General features: G+C 51.9%; 1 protein-coding gene across 1 annotated transcript in view; it reads left to right on the top strand.

Moving 5' to 3' along the window:
- LOC139585430 (erythroblast NAD(P)(+)--arginine ADP-ribosyltransferase-like) overlaps positions 1-18370 on the top strand; it is a 53857-nt gene extending 35487 nt beyond the window's left edge. The window contains exons 2-4 of the mRNA XM_071418184.1: positions 16989-17763; positions 18075-18116; positions 18366-18370. Of these exons, the coding sequence (XP_071274285.1) occupies positions 17022-17763; positions 18075-18116; positions 18366-18370 (789 nt within the window). The 5' untranslated portion in view covers positions 16989-17021. The remainder of the gene's footprint in view (positions 1-16988; positions 17764-18074; positions 18117-18365) is intronic.
- Positions 18371-18664: the final 294 nt, after the last annotated feature.

Here is an 18664-nt window from a genome sequence, read left to right as displayed (position 1 = left end):
TCATTTCCTAGGAGGCCTTGGACATCATCCTTTTGTTCTCCTATGCAGTGAGTCTCTTTATCTGTGACACGATTGTATTTGGTAAGTTTTTATTGATTCTGATCTGTGCTCCATATATTTTGTCCTGTACCTAGCAGATAACCAGTAATAGTATTAGTAAGATGATAGCCTTACAGATGGGAACTGCTTTAAAATTTATGCATTGCATAAGGAACAAAAAAGGGGGGAGATGCAGAAGACCAGACAACTCCAGAAGCTCAACTGGGGAGCATGGCCAGGTACAGTTGAAACCGTGCAAGAGAAAAACTCAAGGCAAGATAAGAAGTGAAGACATCATGTCTGGTCACTCTGACCCTCTGAGACTGACGGCTCTGACCAGAGAAGAGATAACACAGATGTTGCTGGTGAAAGAGATAACAAGGACATTACTAGTGAAAGAAGGATAATCAAGAATATTGTCTTTCTAAGGGGACTGGGGCAAAGGGGTCCAAGCAGAACATTTCATACAAACATAGTGAGCTATAAATCCTGGTAAACTGGTGCAATAAATGGCTTTGCTTTGATGGCATTGCAGAGTCCGTGTCTCTCAATCCCCGCACACCAACTGCTCAGTCCCAATCCCAATCCTGTGTTTACACTTCCAGTGTCCCCCTGGTGCTCCCCAGGATCTCATTTCTGCTCCCAGACCTTTGTAGCCCTCTTGTGACCCCAGGTTGCTCAGGAACCTCACACAAATTCCTTAAGCCACTCCTCACCCCCCGCCCCGCTCTGCCTTGGTCCTCTCCCAGACCCCAGTCCCGCTCCCAATCCTGTTACCCATTTCACATCACCCCAGGACCCCAACCCAAGATCCGGGATCAGCCCCTGACCCTGCAATGTCAGTCTGGAGCCTCCATGTCCCCACTCTACAATCCCAGTCTCATGTCCCTCCACAAGTGTCCCCTGGATTCCCTCCAGGCATTGATATTGAAAGTGAACTCCCTGATGGAACTGGAGGTAGCAGAAAGCCAGAATTCTTGATCATCTCAGATTCACAGCAGATCTCTCCTTGTCGTGCTGCTCAGGGGGCACTTTGTCAACAGAATCTATCCATCCTAATTATACATATTCATTAAACAGGGCTGCTTAGCTAGTACAGAGCCAGCACTTCTCCCATTAATAATTGGCTGGGCTCTGCCTCTCCCAGGAAATAATTTTTATTGTCCTGGAGAGTCATAAAAATGGGATTTCTGGGTGTAGTTTTATCTGAGTGCCTCAATATCTCAGATGGCCTTGCCTCAGACTTTCACTTTGGGCTGGCGCTGCTCCTTCTGTGTTACAGAACTTGCCAAAAAACCCCTCACTGCAGTTCCCTTATCTGTTTCTCCACACGTTCCAGCCACCTTTTCCCTGCTGTGTCCTCACTTTTACATCCTTTATGGTTTTTCACTCATTCATCTTTAAGCTCTATCCAGCACCTTAAGAGAACTCAAACTTTCTATTCTCTTTCTTATATCTCACCCCCTATGACCCCAATCCCACAGTCCCATGTCACCCCAGCTCCTCCCAGTGCCACTCTCCAGTGCTCACTGAGTTGCTGCCACACCTCAGGTACCAGTTGGGATCCCCTATCAGATGCCATCCCTGCAGGCACCTTGAGCCTGGGGATGATCTCTTCGGAGAATGCCTGAGTGAGTTCCCTGGCCTTGCTGGTGTGGCAGGAAAAGTTCTGGACCCCAAAATGGATCCACCAACACCAGGAGATACCTGAGCCCATGTTGCCATGGTTGCTCAGAAAAACCATTTGCCATTTATCATTGGAAGTGTTTCCTCTTTCAGTGATGCCTGGAGGTGACGGTTTTGAATTCAAAGGCTTCTTTTGAAAACATATCAGGCATTGCTCTGTAACAGACCTGACAGTTTCGTCCTAAGGACATCGAGGATCTGAGGCCACAGACCTGTCCCCACCACATCAATTCTCCAGAGCTTTGCTGGTGCTTTTGGGCAGATGGGTGCTAGCCAGGACACCCAGGGGCTGCTGCTTTTGTTGTTACACAAAAATCTCCAAGGAGAGGAAATCCCATAGGAAATGTGGACCTCAGGGCCATCTTTGAGTTACAGAATGTGTGTCCTTCCTTAGGAGTCCAAATTGAAGGTCATTCTGGGGCCTGCTTTGTGGGGGAGACTTCACAAGATCTGTGGGGTGCTCTTCAAAACAACATCAGCCAGGATTGACTCAGATGCCTGTGGGCCAGAGCAGAGACTGCTCTCCTCATCCAAGAGGCCAGGAAATCCAATCTGGGACAAAAGGTTATGATATATACTCTGCTCACCATGGAAGAAGATGTGGAACAAGGGGCGGAACTCGATGTGTTACAAAGAGCTCAGGAATTGTGAGAAAAAGAGCAAGCATAGGAACTCACTTGCCATCTGCTTTGAGCATTGCTCATGCCCATGGAGCCATATGCAGAGAAAAAAGTCAATTAACAGCACAGGGATCTCCAATTAAATACAAACAAGAATTATTGCCCCTTCTGGATTCCTCCCAGCTGCCCAAGGAAGTGGCCGTACTACAATACAGGGTGCACCAGCCTGGGGATTGACAAATCCCCGTTGGAAATAGACTTGCAATAAAGCTGCATGAGAGGTTCCACAACAAAGCATCCTGGTGTTAATTCCCAAGAAAGGAATTTCACTGGCAGAGGTGAGGCTTGGAGAGAGTTGTGCAGATTGAAAATTGGCAGCTTATCTAAAAGCCCAGAATAAAGAGGGTGGCTGGGTAGGTGAGAGGTTACTCCCAATAACCAGGTCAGGAATTCCCCACCTGCTGCAGCAATTTGTAAAGGAGAAAAGCACCAGCAAAGCTCTGGGGAATTGATGAGATGGGGTCCCGTCTGTGGCCTCAGATCCTCAGTGTCCACAGGACAAATCTGTCAGGTCTGTTACAGAGCAATGCCAGGGACGATTTCAAAAAACCCTTTGAATTGAAAACCATCACCTCCAGGCATCACTGGAAGAGGAAACACTCCTGGGGAGTACTGGCAAATTTTCTGGACTACTACGCCTACATGGGCTCAGGTATCTCCTGGTGTTGCTGGATCACTTCTTGGGGGTCCAGAACTTGTCCTGCCACACCAGCAAGGCCAGGGAAGTCACCCAGGCACTCCCCCAAGAGATCATCCCCAGGCTCAAGGTGCCTGCAGGGATGGCATCTGATAGGGGAGCCCAACTGGTATCTGAGGTGTGGCAGCAACTCAGTGAGCAGTGGGGAGTGGGACTGGGGGAAACTTGGGGGACAAGGGATGGTGGGATTGGGGTTGAGGGGGCTGAGCAATAAGAGAGAGAATAGAAAGTTTCAGATCCCCAGGAGATGATGGATAAGGCTTTAAGAAGAACTAGCAAAAAACAATAAAATGATGTAAAAGTGAGGGCACGGAAGGGCAAAGGTTGCTGGAACCTGTGGAGAAAGATATAAAGGGAGCTGCAGTGAGGGGGTTTTGGCAAGATCTGTAACACAGCAGGTGCAATGCCTGCAAAAGTGAAAGTTTGAGTCAAGGTCATCTGGAATATTGGGGCACTCAGTGAAACCCACAACCTTATACCCCAGTTTATGACCCTCCAGGTCAATAAAAATTATTTCCCAAAAGAGGCAGAGCCATGCCAATTATTTATGGGAAATGTGCTGGTTTTGTATTAGCTAAGAATCCCAATTTGATAAATATGTATGATTAGGATGGATAGATTCTATGTGGCAAAGTCCCCCCTAATGTGCAGGACCAGGAGAGATCTCCTGTGAGTGTGAGCTGATAAAGAATTCCAGCTTTCTGCTACCTCCAGTTCCATGAGTTAGTTTACTCTGGCCAATTTCTATATTGGTGGCTGGGGGGACTCCAGGGGACACTTGTGGAGGGACATGGGACTGGGATTGCATATTCCTAGACCGTTATGCATATCCAGATAGTTCCATAAACTAGTTTCCATATTCCAGGAACTATTAAACATGGCCCTTCCTTGGGTCAGCCTTTTTTAGAGCATGCCTGCTTCTTGGCTGCGGTTTTGACTCCTTCTCTTTATCACTTCCAGTCTGGGCCTTGGTCCATACTTTCTTCGGACAGCAGACGCTGAAAGTTGGCATTTCAACAGCAGGGTCCTCATGACATGTTCACTGGATGTTATCCCCACCAAACAGACAGTTCACTGGTGACAATATCAGCTACCACTACTACTATGTCTAACCTTTTGTTAATAGCAGAAATAAAAGCAAAGATATTTGAACATATACATGTAGCATTCATCTTAATATTTGCAAAGAGACAATAGATTTGATTTGTCTTCCATTCTCTTTTCCTGTTTTTCTCTTTTCCTCCTGGGGTAATATCAGGGGTGGCCATGGCACCTTGGTGACCTCTCTTTTCTGGGGGTCATGGAGGCCTTGGTGGTAATGGAAACCACAGTGACTGTGAGAAACGACCGCTCACTTTAATTTTTAAAGGTTTATTAAACTGCAACAACACAAGAAAAGGACTGAATAAGGAAAAAGGGATAGCACCGGGAGTGTGGCCAAGTGCCACAAAATGGCGGCTCTGCCTTTTATACTCCTGGGGGGTTGCATCAGCCAAATACATATTCATAAGCAGTCAAACATATTGAAACACTTTCCTTATAAATCCCTTGCCCCACCCAAAATCTGCCAGTTGACTCTTCCTTGCTGTCCATTGGTGGAGACCTTCCTGCAATCTGATTGGAGGTGAGGTGTTGCCATGCCACACATCCCCAGCAACAACTTCTCCCATTCCCAGCTGCCCCATGCAAGGGGCACAGTACACACCCTCCCTCCACATGAACCTGACATCCAATGCTGAAACCTACACTGAAAACCAATGCTGTCGGTTAGAAACAATATGGGTTGGGGAAAGGGGGCTGTGAGGAGAACCGAGGGTGTCCAATCAACAAATTACAAAAACATAACCACAAATCAACAAAACTTCTCTTAACATACAAATGCAATATTCATCCCTTCATTGTGAGTGCCAATCATCATGTTACCCATCTACAGCAAAGCTGTGGCTACCCCATGCCTGGAATGGTCCAAGGCCAGGTTGTTCAGGGCCATGAACAGCGCAGCCCAGGGGAAGATGTCCCTGCCCATGGCAGGGCTGGCACCAGACGGGCTTTAAGGTCGCTCCATTCCAAACCATTGCAGAGCCCCCGGGGCCGGGATGGGGCGGGGCGGGCGCTCGGCAGCGCCAGCAGCTCGTGCTGCCGCCTGCTGTTGGCACCCGGAACTGCAGCTGGGGGCGGCGCATGCGCAGTGACGCTGATTTCCCATGCTCACTGCTGCCCTCCTGTGGTCAATTCCTGAACCGCAACTGCCAGAATCCCCAAATCCCAGAATAGGTCAGGCTGGAAGGACCCAGAGTGGGCACCTGGCCCAACCTCCCAGCTCAGGCAGTGTCATCCCTGAGACCAGGACTGGGTCCTGAGCAGCCCAGAAAGGGACACTGCACTGGACAGAGCTGGACACAGCACTCCCGATGTGCCACAAGGGGAAGGACAGAGGGGCACAATCACTCCCTGACTTCCTGGCCTCACCCCTCCTGATACCCCCTGGATCCCTCCTGGCCCCAGGCCACATGGCCAGCTTCACAGGTCACCCACCCGCAACCCCAGATTCTTCTCCAGAACTGCTCCAGCAGGTCCCACCAGTCAGGGATGGCACTGGTGACTGTCCCTCCCCAGGGACAGGACCTGCCCTTGCCCTCTTGAACCTCCCAGTTTCCAGGCTTTAATGTTCCTCTAAAGTGCGGGATGTGTCAGGATACTCTGCCTGGAATGTGGCCAAGGGAAAACGCCCCTTTTGCAGCTATCAGGGCTGCATTGGGAGAAGTCTGGCACTGATTTTGGTGCAGAATTGGGCTAAAACCAGCCCAAATCACCAACTCTGAATTGACAACTGATGCTGAAGCACCAGAGCTGGGCCTGGCCATTCATCAGCTGACCCTGGGAATGTCCAGTCCCCTCTCAAACAGGGATTCCTCTCCCCGATTTCTGCTGAAAATGAAATGCCTTTGAGGTTCCTCTTTTGGGAAGGGGATGCTCCCAAAGGATCCTCCTCTAGGCTGAAAGAGATGTTCTCATGATTGTTGGTGAGGGGAGTGACATCGAGCTCTGTTTAGGAATTTTCTCCCTTTGCTGGCTTTGTCAGAATTATTTAATGGAGTTTTTTTGATAGATTTTTTATTAGAATTGCTTTGCACAATGGCCTTGGTGGCCACACTGGCCAGGGAGGCTGTGGTAGCCTTGGGGCTGAGGGAGTCTTGGTGATCATGGTGGCCACAGCTGCCACAGTGACCACAGTGACCTTGGTGACCTTGATGGCCTCATTGCTCAGAGGATCATGGTGGCCAGTGCCAAGGCTGTGGTGGCCAGGAGGAGTCCTCTGAGGTGGAAAGGAGCCCTGGGGACACTCTAACCTGGGGGAAAAAGAGGAGAATCAGTGGGGCCATGGGGGTAGTGAGAGGGTCAGGGATAGCCATAATTGGGGATTAAAGGTGACAGGAGAGATGGGGGCATGAGTGTGACAGGTGACAGGGTGTCAGGAGGGACACGGGGGGGTACAGGGGCCAGGGAGGTCAGGAGAGTCATGGTGGGCTTAGAGGTGACCGGGTGTCAGGGGTATTCAGGGATTTCCATGGGGGGTTACAGGGGGTTACAGGGTTTCAGGGAGTGCCATGTGGAGGTCCTGGCCCACCCATGTTCTGCACACAGGGCCCATCCCCACAACACTGCCTTTATCAGAGAGGGACAGGGTTGGTACACTGTGGAGGTCCCTGTCTCTCTCCCTTGTCCCCTGGCATGGGTGTTCCTGTCCCTGTTCCCTCCCAGAAGTGGGGATACCTATCCCTGTTCCCTGTCATGGACATTCTTGTCCCCATGCCCACAAGGGTGTCCCCAGAATAGGTGTCCCCAGCCCAGGGTATCCTTGTTTCCCCGCTCATAGTGGCTGTCCCTGCACCATCCCCAGTGAATGTCATTGTCCCTTGTGACCTGTCATGGGTGTCCCAATGGCCACAGTGCGTGTCCCCATCACCCCAGGCTGTCCCCTGTGCAATCACCTCGCAGCCACTCGCAGTTGTATTTGCTGAAGGTCCCGGTGGAACGGAGCTGGATGTGTGCCGTGTCCCCTCTCTGGCCGACTTCAACGACCTCAAAGGTCTCAAATGGTGGGATTATCAGCACGTCAATTCTAGAATCTCCGATTTTAAAGCCAACAGGCACAGCATGGCACGTCTGCACCTGGAACATCGTCTCCTTCCCAGAGCACTCTACAGGCTGTTTGGTCTCCCATATTGGCATGAATTGACCAAACCGTACTGTATCACCATGCTGTGCATTGAACCAGATCCCACACACCGGCTGGAACACATCATAACACTGCCCTTGCAGACTGTTCCGCATTGTTGCCATGGCCTGGGTCAGCAGGAAATGGAGTGTTTTGAAGTGGAAATTGTCCCGGTATTCCTGGTGGGAGCGACCAGCCATGCGCACGGCATCATTGAACACACTGTGGAGGCCATCCATTGCGAAGGCCATGGTTGCGATCATCTGGTCTGGGGACAGAGGGGACTCAGGGGGTCCCTGCCTCTGCCACTCGGCTGCAGCCTTTACCCAAACCTCAGCAAACTCCTTGTTCTGCTCAAACTCGGAGCTGTTGAGGGCTGGCAATGCCTCCGTCATGGCAGGGCCGCAGCCCTGGTACTGGTCATCAAAGGAGTCTGGGGCCATGTCCAGAGGGATCACATCGACAGCCATGGTGGCCATGGCCATTGCCAGCAGTGCCAGGGTCTGAGCCAGGGGGGCCATGGCAGGGAGAGGCCACAGGGACCGGTGTGGACACTGGAGGACACAAAGGGGACACAGAGGAGACACAGAGGAGACATGGGGAGGGTTCATCAGTGAAGGACTGGGGAGGGGAGTGGGGTCAGCAGGGGAGTGGGGTCAGGGGGAAGGGAGGCACTGCTGCCCAGCCATCCCCTGCACATGTCTGGGTTCCCTGACCCCAAAATCTGGGATTACTTATGCCTCCCCAACATCCCCCAGCCCCAGGGTCCCCAGTCCACAGCACCATCAACCCCAGAAGCCCAATCCTACTCCCATGACTACAAATCCCCTCAGCCCCTGCAGGATCCAGACCCAAATCCTGGGGTCACTCCCCAGTGTCCCCCTTGGCCGGTCCCGACACCCCAATCCCACTCCCCTTCCCCACTTTTTTTGGTGTCACCCCAGGACATCAACCCAAATCCAGGCATCACCCTCTGCCCCCCACTGTGTCTTCCAACCTCTCCATCACCCCAATCCCACTCTCACCATCCCGTGCCCCCCGTCACTGTCCCCCAGAGCTCCCCAGGACACCAATCCCAGACCTGTGACTCCCCCAGTATACCCCCATGTCTGCAATCCCATTCCCTCAATCCCTTGTCCCCCCCACAAGAGTCCCCCCAGAGTCCCCACAGCCCCGATACCAAAATCAGTCGGAGTGAACTCCCGGATGGATCTGGAGATAGCAGAAAGCTGCAATTCCTTATCAGCTCAGACTCGCAGAAGATCTCCTGCACATCAGGGGGGCACTTTGCCATGGGGTATTTATTCACCTTATTTATAAATATTCATGAAAATGTCTCCCTTAGCTAATACAGAAACGGTACTTTTCCCGTAAATCATTTGCATTGATCCACCTCCTCCTACAAGTTTTTATTGTCCTGGAGAGTTGTAAAAATGGGGCTTCTGGGGCTCATTTTCACCAAATACTTTGATATCAAAGGCTCTTTTCCTGGAACAATTTCTTTGCACAGGTGTTGTTGTTTCCTGTTAGAGAACTTGCCAAAACCCCTCTGGAGTTCCCTTTGTCTGTTTCTCCATGGGTTCTAGCCGTGATTTTAATCTTGTATGCACACCTCTCCATCCTTTTATCATTCCTGCCAGTTTGTCTTCAGGCTCTGTCCAGCACCTTCAGGGGAAGGGAAAATTTCCATTCTCTGTGTTATTTGTCACTTTGTGAAAGAAATGCTCCAGTCCAGTCATCATCCATGCTGCCATCCAGGATCTCCAGGTCTTTCCTGTCCTCAGGAGCCCAGAATGGGAAAGAGCACTGGGCAGAACTGGACATGGCACTGGGCAGAGCTGGACATGGCATTGGGCAGAGTTGCATACAGTGCTGGACAGAGCTGGACACTGGGCAGAGCTGGACACAGCCCTGAGCAGAGCTGGAAATGGCGCTGAACAGAGTTGGGCACAGCACTCCTGATGTGCCTCACTGGGCAGGGAGAGGGGCACGATCACTCCCTGACTTCCTGGCCCTGCTCCTCTGAGTGCCCCCCAGATCTCTCCTGGCCCCAGGCCACATGACCAGCTCCATTGGTCACCCAGCAGCACCCCCAGGTCATTCCCCACAGCTGCTCCAGCAGGTCCCCACCAGCCAGGCAAGGCACTGGGGCTAAATTGGGCTAAAACCAGCCCAAATCACCAACCCTGAACTGACAACTGCTCGTAAAGTACCAGAGCTGGCCCTGGCCATCCATCAGCTGACCCTGGCAATGCCCAGTCCCCTCTCAGGCAGAAATTCCTCTCCCCTATTCATACTTGGGATGAAATGTCTCCAAGGTTCCTCCCTCGGGAAGGGGATGCTCCCCAAGCATCCTCCTGAAAGCTGAGAGAAAGAGACGTTCCCACAAGTGTTGGCATGGAGAGTGACATTGAGCCCTGGGTAGGAATTGTCACTTTTGAAGGGCTCTGTCAGAATTACTTCATGGAATTGTTTTGGAAGAATTATTTAATGGAGTTGTTTTGATAGAATCATGTAACAGAATTGATTTGACAGAATAATTTACTAGAATGTGAATTGACCAAACCAGACCCTCTGGCAACACCATGCAGGGAACCAGACACCATGCACACCCTGGAACAAGTGGTGACACTGCCCATTCTGAGCATGCCTCAGTGTCACCAGGGCCGGGGTCAGAAGGAAATGCAGCGTTTTGAAGTGGAAGTTGTTCCGGTATTCATGGCGGGAGCTCCCAGCTGCACACACGGCTTCCTTGAACTCCTTGTAAATGTCCTTTGTTGTGTAGGTCACGAGAGCAACGGCCTGGGCTGGGGACGCCAGAGGGGACACAGGGGGAGCCCCGCTTGTGCCACTCAGCCTCGGCCTTCACCCAGGTCTGGGTGCACAGAGGATTCACCTGGAACTCAGAGTGGCTGAGGGCCGGCAATGCCACGATCACGGCAGGCCTGGAGCCCCGGCACTGGTCATGAAAGGAGTCCTGGCCATGTCCAGGGGCACCACCTTGATGGCTGCAGTGGTCACAGTCATTGCCAGCAGTGCCAGGGTGCGAGCCAGGAGGGCCATGGCAGGGAGGTTACTGGGAGCAATGTGGGACACTGGGGGACAAAGTGGGACACACTGAGGGGACACTGAGGACACACGGGGCTACATGGGAAGGGCTCCTCTGTGAGGGGCTCAGCATGGCCCCTGAGCTCCAACCAGACGAACTTTAGAACAGTGGCCATTTATCCTCATTTCCTAGGAGGCCGTGGATATTATCCTTTTGTTCTCCTATGCAGTGAGTCTCTTCATCAGGGTCAAGGTTGTATCTGGTAAGTTTTTCTTGATTGTGATCTGTGCTCCATATATTTTGTCCTGTACTTAGAGGATAACCAGTAATAGTTTTAATAAGATAATTGCCTTACAGATGGGAACTGCTTTAACATCAAGGTACAGGAACTCTTTGCATAAAGAACCGAGAAGGGGAAGATGTGGAAGACCAGACCGCTACAGAAGCTCAGCTGGGGAGCATGGCAGACCTTGTGGCCCTGGTAGAGTGAAGACTGTGGGAGAGAAAAACTCAAGGCAAGAACAGAAGTGATGACGTCATGTCTGATCACTCTGCCCATCATGTCTGGACACTTCTGACCATCACGCTGAGCACTCTGGCCAGAGAAGAGATGACAGCCATGTTGCTGGTGAAAGAGATAACAAGGACATTACCAGTGTAAGAAGGATAATGGAGAATATTGTGTTTCTAAGGGGACTGGGGCAAAGGGGTCCAAGTAGAAAACTTCGTACAAACATGGTGAGCTATAAATCCTGGTAAACTGGTGCAATAAATAGCTTTGATTTGCTGGCATTGCAGAGTCCCTGTCTCTCAATCCCCGCACACCAGCTGCCCAGTCCCAATCCCAATCCTCTGTTTACTCTTCCAGTGTCCCCCTGGTGCTCCCCAGGATCTCATTTCTGCTCCCAGACCTTTGTAGCCCTCTTGTGACCCCAGGCTGCTCAGGAACCTCACCCAAATTCCTTAAGCCATCCTGTCACCGCCCCTGCCCAAGTCCACCTTGGCCCTCTCCCCGACCCCAGTCCAACTCCCAGTCCCATTAACAATTTCACGTCACCCCAGGACCACAACCCAAATTGAGGGACCAAGCCCTGACCCTGTAATGTCAGCCTGGAGACCCTCCATGTCCCCACTCTACAATCCCAGTCCCATGTCCTTCCACAAGTGTCCCCTGGAGTCCCCACAACCACCGATATCAAAATTGGACAGAGTGAACTCCCTGATGGAACTGGAGGAAGCAGAAAGATGGAATTCTTTGTCAGCTGGGACTCACAGCAGATCTCTCCTGGTCCTGCACATCAGGGGGGATATTGCCACACAGAATCTATCCATCCTAACTATAAATATTCATCAAAATGCGCTTCTTAGCTAAAACAAAACCAGCACATTTCCAGTAACTAATCTGCGTTGCTCTGACTCTTTTAGGAAATATGTTTTATTGTCCTGCAGGGTCATAAAAATGGGGTGTTAGGATGTGGGTTTCACTCAGTACTCCAATATCTCAGATGACCTTGACTCAAACTTTCGTTTTGGGCTGGCAGTGCTCTTTTTCTGTAACTGATCTTGCCACAAACCCCTCACTGGAGTGCCCTTTATCTCTTTCTCCACAGGTTCCAGCAAACTTGGCTCTTCTGTGTGCACACTTTTACATCTTTTTATTGTTTTTTGCTGTTTCTTCTTTAAGCCCTATCCAGCACCATTAAGGGATCTGAAACTTTCTATTCTCTCTCCTATTGCTCAGCCCCCATGACCCCAATCCCACTGTTCCATGTTCCTCCAGTTCCTCCCAGTCCCACTCCCCACTGCTCACTGAGCTGCTGCCACACCTCAGATACCAAATGGGGTCCCCTATCAGATGCCATCCCTGTAGGCACCTTGAGCCACGGGATGATCTCCTGCGGGAGTGCCTGGGTGATTTCCCTGGCCTTTTGGTGTGGCAGAAGAAGTTCTGGACCCCAAAAAATGGTCCACAAATACCAGGAGATAACTGAGCCTATGTAGATGTGGAAGCTCAGAAAATCCATTTGCCAGTTCTCCCCAGGAGTGTTTCCACTTTCAGTGATGCCTGGAGGGGATGATTTTGAATTCAAAATGGGCTCAGATATCTCCTGGTGTTGGTGAATTCCTTTTTTGGGGTCCAGAACTTCTCCTGCCACACCAGCAAGGCCAGGGAAGTCACCCAGGCACTCCTCCAAGAGATCCATCCCCAGGCTCAAGGTGCCTGCAGGGATGGCATCTGATAGGGGAGCCCAAGTGGTATCTGAGGTGTGGCAGCAACTCAGTGAGCAGTGGGGAGTGGGACTGGGTGACTTTGTGGGGACATGGGACTGTGGGACTGGGGTCATTGGGGCTGAGCAAGAAGAGAGAGAATAGAAAGTTTGAGTTCTCCTGAAGGTGCTGCATAAGGCTTTAAGAAGAACAAATAAAAAACAGTAAAAGAATGTAAAAATGTGCACAAAGAAGAGCTAATGTTGCTGGAACCTGTGGAGAAAGAGATAAAGGACACTCCAATGAGGGTTTTTTGGCAAGATCTGTAATACAGAAGGAGCAGTCCCTGCAAAAGTGAAAGTTTGAGACAAGGTCATCTGAGATATTGGGGCACCTAGTGAAACCCACATCCTAACACCCCATTTTTATGACCCTGTAGGACAATAAAAATTATTTCCCAAAACAGCCAGAGCCATGTCAATTATTAATGGGAAATGTGCTGGTTTTGTATTAGCCACGAAGCCCATTTTGATGAATATTTATAATTAAGAGGGATAGAATCTGTGTGGCAAATTCTCCCCTGATATGCAGGACCAGGAGAGATCTGCTGTGAGTCTGAATTAAACAAGAATTCCATCTTTCTGCTTCCTCCAGTTCCATCAGGGAGTTCACTCTGGCTGGTTTCGATATCGGTGGTTGTGGGGCACTCCAGGGGACACGTGTGAAGGGACATGGGACTGGGGTTGTGTGTTACAGTTGTGGAATGGGGGGCAGGAAGGTCTCCAGGCTGACATTGTAGGGTCAGGGGTTCATCCACAAATTTGGATTGTGGTCCTGGGGTGACGTGAAATAGTTAATGGGACTGGGAGTGGGACTGGGGTCTGGGAGAGGGCCAAGGTGGACTTGGGCAGGAGCGGGGACAGAGTGGCTTAAGGAATTTGGGTGAGGTTCCTGAGCAACCTGGGGTCACAAGAGGGCTACAAAATCTGGAAGCAGAAATGAGATCCTGGGGAGCACCAGGGGGACATTGGAAGTGTAAACACAGGATCGGGATTGGGACTGAGCAGGAGGTGTGCGGGGATTGAGAGACACGGACTCTGCAATGCCATCAAAGCAAAGCCGTTTATTACACCAGTTTACCAGGATTTATAGCTCACTATGTTTGTACAGAGTTTTCTACTCGGACACCTGTGCGGCAGTCCCCTTAGAAACACAGTATTCTCCATTATCCTTCTTACACTGGTAATGTCCTTGTTATCTCTTTCACCAGCAACATGGCTGTCATCTCTTCTCTGGCCAGAGTGCTCATCGTGATGGTCAGAAGTGTCCAGACATGATGGGCAGAGTGATCAGACATGACGTCATCACTTCTGTTCTTGCCTTGAGTTTTTCTCTCCCACAGTCTTCACTCTACCAGGGCCACAAGGTCTGCCATGCTCCCCAGCTGAGCTTCTGTAGCGGTCTGGTCTTCCACATCTTCCCCTTCTCGGTTCTTTATGCAAAGAGTTTGTGTACCTTGATGTTAAAGCAGTTCCCATCTGTGAGGCAATTATCTTATTAAAACTATTACTGGTTATCCTCTAAGTACAGGACAAAATATATGGAGCACAGATCACAAGCAAGGAAAACTTACCAGATACAACCTTGACCCTGATGAAGAGACTCACTGCATAGGAGAACAAAAGGATAATATCCACGGCCTCCTAGGAAATGAGGATAAATGGCCACTGTTCTAAAGTTCATCTGCTTGGAGCTCAGGGGCCATGCTGAGCCCCTCACAGAGGAGCCCTTCCCATGTACCCCCGTGTGTCCTCAGTGTCCCCTCAGTGTGGCCCACTTTGTCCCCCAGTGTCCCACACTGCTCCCAGTAACCTCCCTGCCATGGCCCTCCTGGCTCGCACCCTGGCACTGCTGGCAATGACTGTGACCACTGCAGCCATCAAGGTGGTGCCCCTGGACATGGCCCAGGACTCCTTTCATGACCAGTACCGGGGTGGCTGCAGGCCTGCCGTGATCGTGGCATTGCCGGCCCTCAGCCACTCTGAGTTCCAGGTGAATCCTCTGTGCACCCAGACCTGGGTGAAGGCCGAGGCTGAGTGGCACAAGCGGGGCTCCCCCTGTGTCCCCTCTGGCGTCCCCAGCCCAGGCCGTTGCTCTCGTGGCCTACACAACAAAGGACATTTACAAGGAGTTCAATGCAGCCGTGTGTGCAGCTGGGAGCTCCTGCCATGAATACTGGAACAACTTCCACTTCAAAACGCTGCATTTCCTGCTGACCCAGGCCCTGGTGACACTGAGGCATGCTCAGAATGGGCAGTGTCACCACGTGTTCCGGGGTGTGCATGATATCCGGTTCCAGGCATGGTGTGGCCAGAGGGTCTGGTTTGGTCAATTCACATTCTAGTAAATTATTCTGTCAAATCAATTCTGTTACATGATTCTATCAAAACAACTCCATTAAATAATTCTTCCAAAACAATTCCATGAAGTAATTCTGACAGAGCCATTCAAAAGTGACAATTCCTACCCAGGGCTCAATGTCACTCTCCATGCCAACACTTGTGGGAGCGTCTCTTTCTCTCAACTTTCAGGAGGATGCTTGGGGAGCATCCCCTTCCTGAGGGAGGAACCTCGGAGACATTTCATCCCAAGTAAGAATAGGGGAGAGGAATTTCTGCCTGAGAGGGGACTGGGCATTGCCAGGGTCAGCTGATGGATGGCCAGGCCCAGCTCTAGTACTTCAGCCTCAGTTGTCAGTTCAGGGTTGGTGATTTGGGCTGGTTTTAGTCCAATTTAGCCCCAGTGCCCTGCCTGGCTGGTGGGGACCTGCTGGAGCAGCTCTGGGGAATGACCTGGGGGTGCTTCTGGGTGACCAATGGAGCTGGCCATGTGGCCTGGGGCCAGGAGAGATCTGGGGGGCACTCAGAGGAGTGAGGCCAGGAAGTCAGGGAGTGATCGTGCCCCTCTCCCTGCCCAGTGAGGCACATCAGGAGTGCTGTGCCCAACTCTGTTCAGCGCCATTTCCAGCTCTGCTCAGGGCTGTGTCCAGCTCTGCCCAGTGTCCAGCTCTGTCCAGCTCTCTGTGCAGCTCTGCCCAATGCCATGTCCAGCTATGCCCAGTGCCATGTCCAGTTCTGCCCAGTGCTCATTCCCATTCTGGGCTCCTCAGGACAGGAAAGACCTGGAGATCCTGGGTGGCAGCATGGATGATGACTGGACTGGAGCATTTCTGTCACAAAGTGACAAATAACACAGAGAATGGAAATTTTCCCTTCCCCTGAAGGTGCTGGACAGAGCCTGAAGACAAACGGCAGGAATAATAATCCTGATAAAAGGATCGAGTGCTGTGCGCACAAGATGAAAATCACAGCTAGAACCCATGGAGAAACAGATAAAGGGAACTCCAGAGGGGTTTTGGCAAGTTCTCTAACAGGAAACGACAGCACCTGTGCAAAGAAATTGTTCCAGGATAGGTGATTTGATATCACAGTATTTGGTGAAAATGAGCCCCAGAAGCCCCATTTTTACGACTCTCCAGGACAATAAAAGGACTTGCAGGAGGAGGTGGATCAATGCAAATGATTTACGGGAAAAGTGCTGTTTCTGTATTAGATAAGGCTCACATTTCCATGAATATTTATAAATAAGGTGAATAAATACCCCATGGCAAAGTGCCCCCCTGATGTGCAGGACCAGGAGAGATCTGCTGTGAGTCTGAGCTGATAAGGAATTCCAGCTTTCTGCTATCTCCAGATCCATCCGGGAGTTCACTCTGCCTGATTTTGGTATTGGGGCTGGGGGGACACTGGGGGGACTCTTTGGGAGCAGACGGGATTGAGGGAATGGGATTGCAGACATGGGGGTATACTGAGGGAGTCACAGGTCTGAGATTGGGGTAATGGGGCGCTCTGGGGGAAAATGAGGGGGGACACAGGATGGTGAGAGTGTGGTGGGATTGCGGTGATGGGGGGCTGGGAGACACTGTGGGGGCAGAGGGTGGTGCCTGGATTTGGGTTGATGTCCTGGGGTGATACCAAAGGAACTGGGGAATGGGAGTAGGAGTGGGGTCTGGGGACCAATGGAGAGGGACACTGAGGATCTCAGGGAGTGACCCCAGGATTTGGGTTGGGATTCTGCTGAGGCTGAGGGGACTTGTAGTCATGGGAGTAGGATTGGGCTTCTGGGGGTGATGGTGCTGTGGACTGGGGACCCTGGGGCTGGGGGATGTTGGGGAGGCATAAGTAATCCCAGGATTTGGGGTCAGGGAACCCAGACATGTGCAGGGGATGGCTGGGCAGGAGTGCCTTTCTTCCCCCTGACCCCACTCCCCTGCTGACCCCACTCCCCTCCCCAGTCCCTCACTGATGAACCCTCCCTGTGTCTCCCCTGTGTCCCCTCTGTGTCCGCCAGTGTCCACACCGGGCCCTGTGGCCTCTCCCTGCCATGGCCCCCCTGGCTCAGACCCTGGCACTGCTGGCAATGGCCATGGCCACCACGGCTGTCGATGTGATCCCTCTGGACATGGCCCCAGACTCCTTTGATGACCAGTACCAGGGCTGCGGCCCTGCCATGAAGGAGGCATTGCCGGCCCTCAACAGCTCCGAGTTTGAGCAGAACAAGGAGTTTGCTGAGGTTTGGGTAAAGGCTGCAGCTGAGTGGCAGAGTCGGGGCCCCCCTGAGTCCCCTCTGTCCCCAGACCAGGCCACCGCCATCATGGCCTTCACAATGACTGACCACACAAAATTCAATGATGCCCTGCACATGGTTGGGCATTCCCGACAGGAATACCGAGACAACTTCCACTTCAAAACGCTGCATTTCCTGCTGACTGATGCCCTGGCCACGCTGAGGGACGCTCAGAACGGGCAGTGTCGGGACGCGTTCCTGATGGTGTGTGGCACCCGGTTTGCGGCACAGCATGGTGACACCATCCGGTTTGGTCATTTCATGCCAGTGTTCCTGAGCAATCAAACTGGCGAGTGCTCCAACACCACAATACTCGAGGTGCACACATGCCATGGTGTGGATGTCACGCTTTTTAGCAAACATCCGGAACCTAAAATCGTGCTGATCCCACCCTTTGAGACCTTCAAGGTCACCCAATATGCCCAGGAAGGGGACAAGACACAGATCCAGCTCCAGTCCACTGGGACCTACAGCAAATACAACTGCGAGTGGCTTCAAGGTAACAACACAGAGGACAGCCAGGGGGGATGGGGACAGCCATGATAAGGCACAGGGGACAATGACACTGACTGGGGATGGGGGACAGGGACACTCACAGTGTGTGTGGTGACAAGGATACCCTGGGCTGGTGGCACCTATTCTGGGGACACCCATTGTGGGCACAGGCACAGGAACATCCATGACAGGGAACAGAGATAGGGACCCCCACTTCTGGGAGGGAACACGGACAGGAACACCCATGCCAGGGGAAAAGGGACAGGGACAAGGGACAGGGACCTCCACAGTGTACCAACCCTGTCCCTCTCTGATAAAGGCAGTGCTCTGGGGATGGGCCCTGTGTACAGAACATGGGTGGGCCAGGACCTTTACATGGCACTCCCTGAAACCCTGTAACCCCCTGTAACCCCCCATGGCCCTCTAAGCCCACCATGATTTCCCTGATCTCCCTGGCCCCTGTACCCCCCTGTGCCCCTCCTGACACCCTGTCACCTGTCACACTCATGCCCCCAGCTCTCCTGTCACCCTTAATCCCCCATTATGGCTATCCCTGACCCTCTCACTACCCCCACGGCCCCACTGATTCTCCTCTTTTTCCCTCAGGTTAGAGTGTCCCCAGGACTCCTTTCCACCTCAGAGGACTCCTCCTGGCCACCACAGCCTTGGCAGTGGCCACCGGGATCCTCTGAGCAATGAGGCCATCAAGGTCACCAAGGTCACTGTGGTCACTGTGGCAGCTGTGGCCACCATGATCACCAAGACTCCCTCAGCCCCAAGGCTACCACAGGCTCCCTGGCCAGTGTGGCCACCAAGGCCCTTGTGCAAAGCAATTCTAATAAAAAATCTATCAAAAAAATTCCATTAAATAATTCTGACAAAGCCAGCAAAGAGAGAAAATTGCT

The sequence above is a fragment of the Agelaius tricolor genome, unplaced genomic scaffold, assembly GCF_023055355.1.
Source record: "Agelaius tricolor isolate 1412-34295 unplaced genomic scaffold, bAgeTri1.0.p SCAF_78, whole genome shotgun sequence".
NCBI lineage: Eukaryota > Metazoa > Chordata > Aves > Passeriformes > Icteridae > Agelaius > Agelaius tricolor.
The sequence above is the reverse complement of the archived record's forward strand: the minus strand, read 5'-3'. Positions and strand labels throughout refer to the sequence as shown.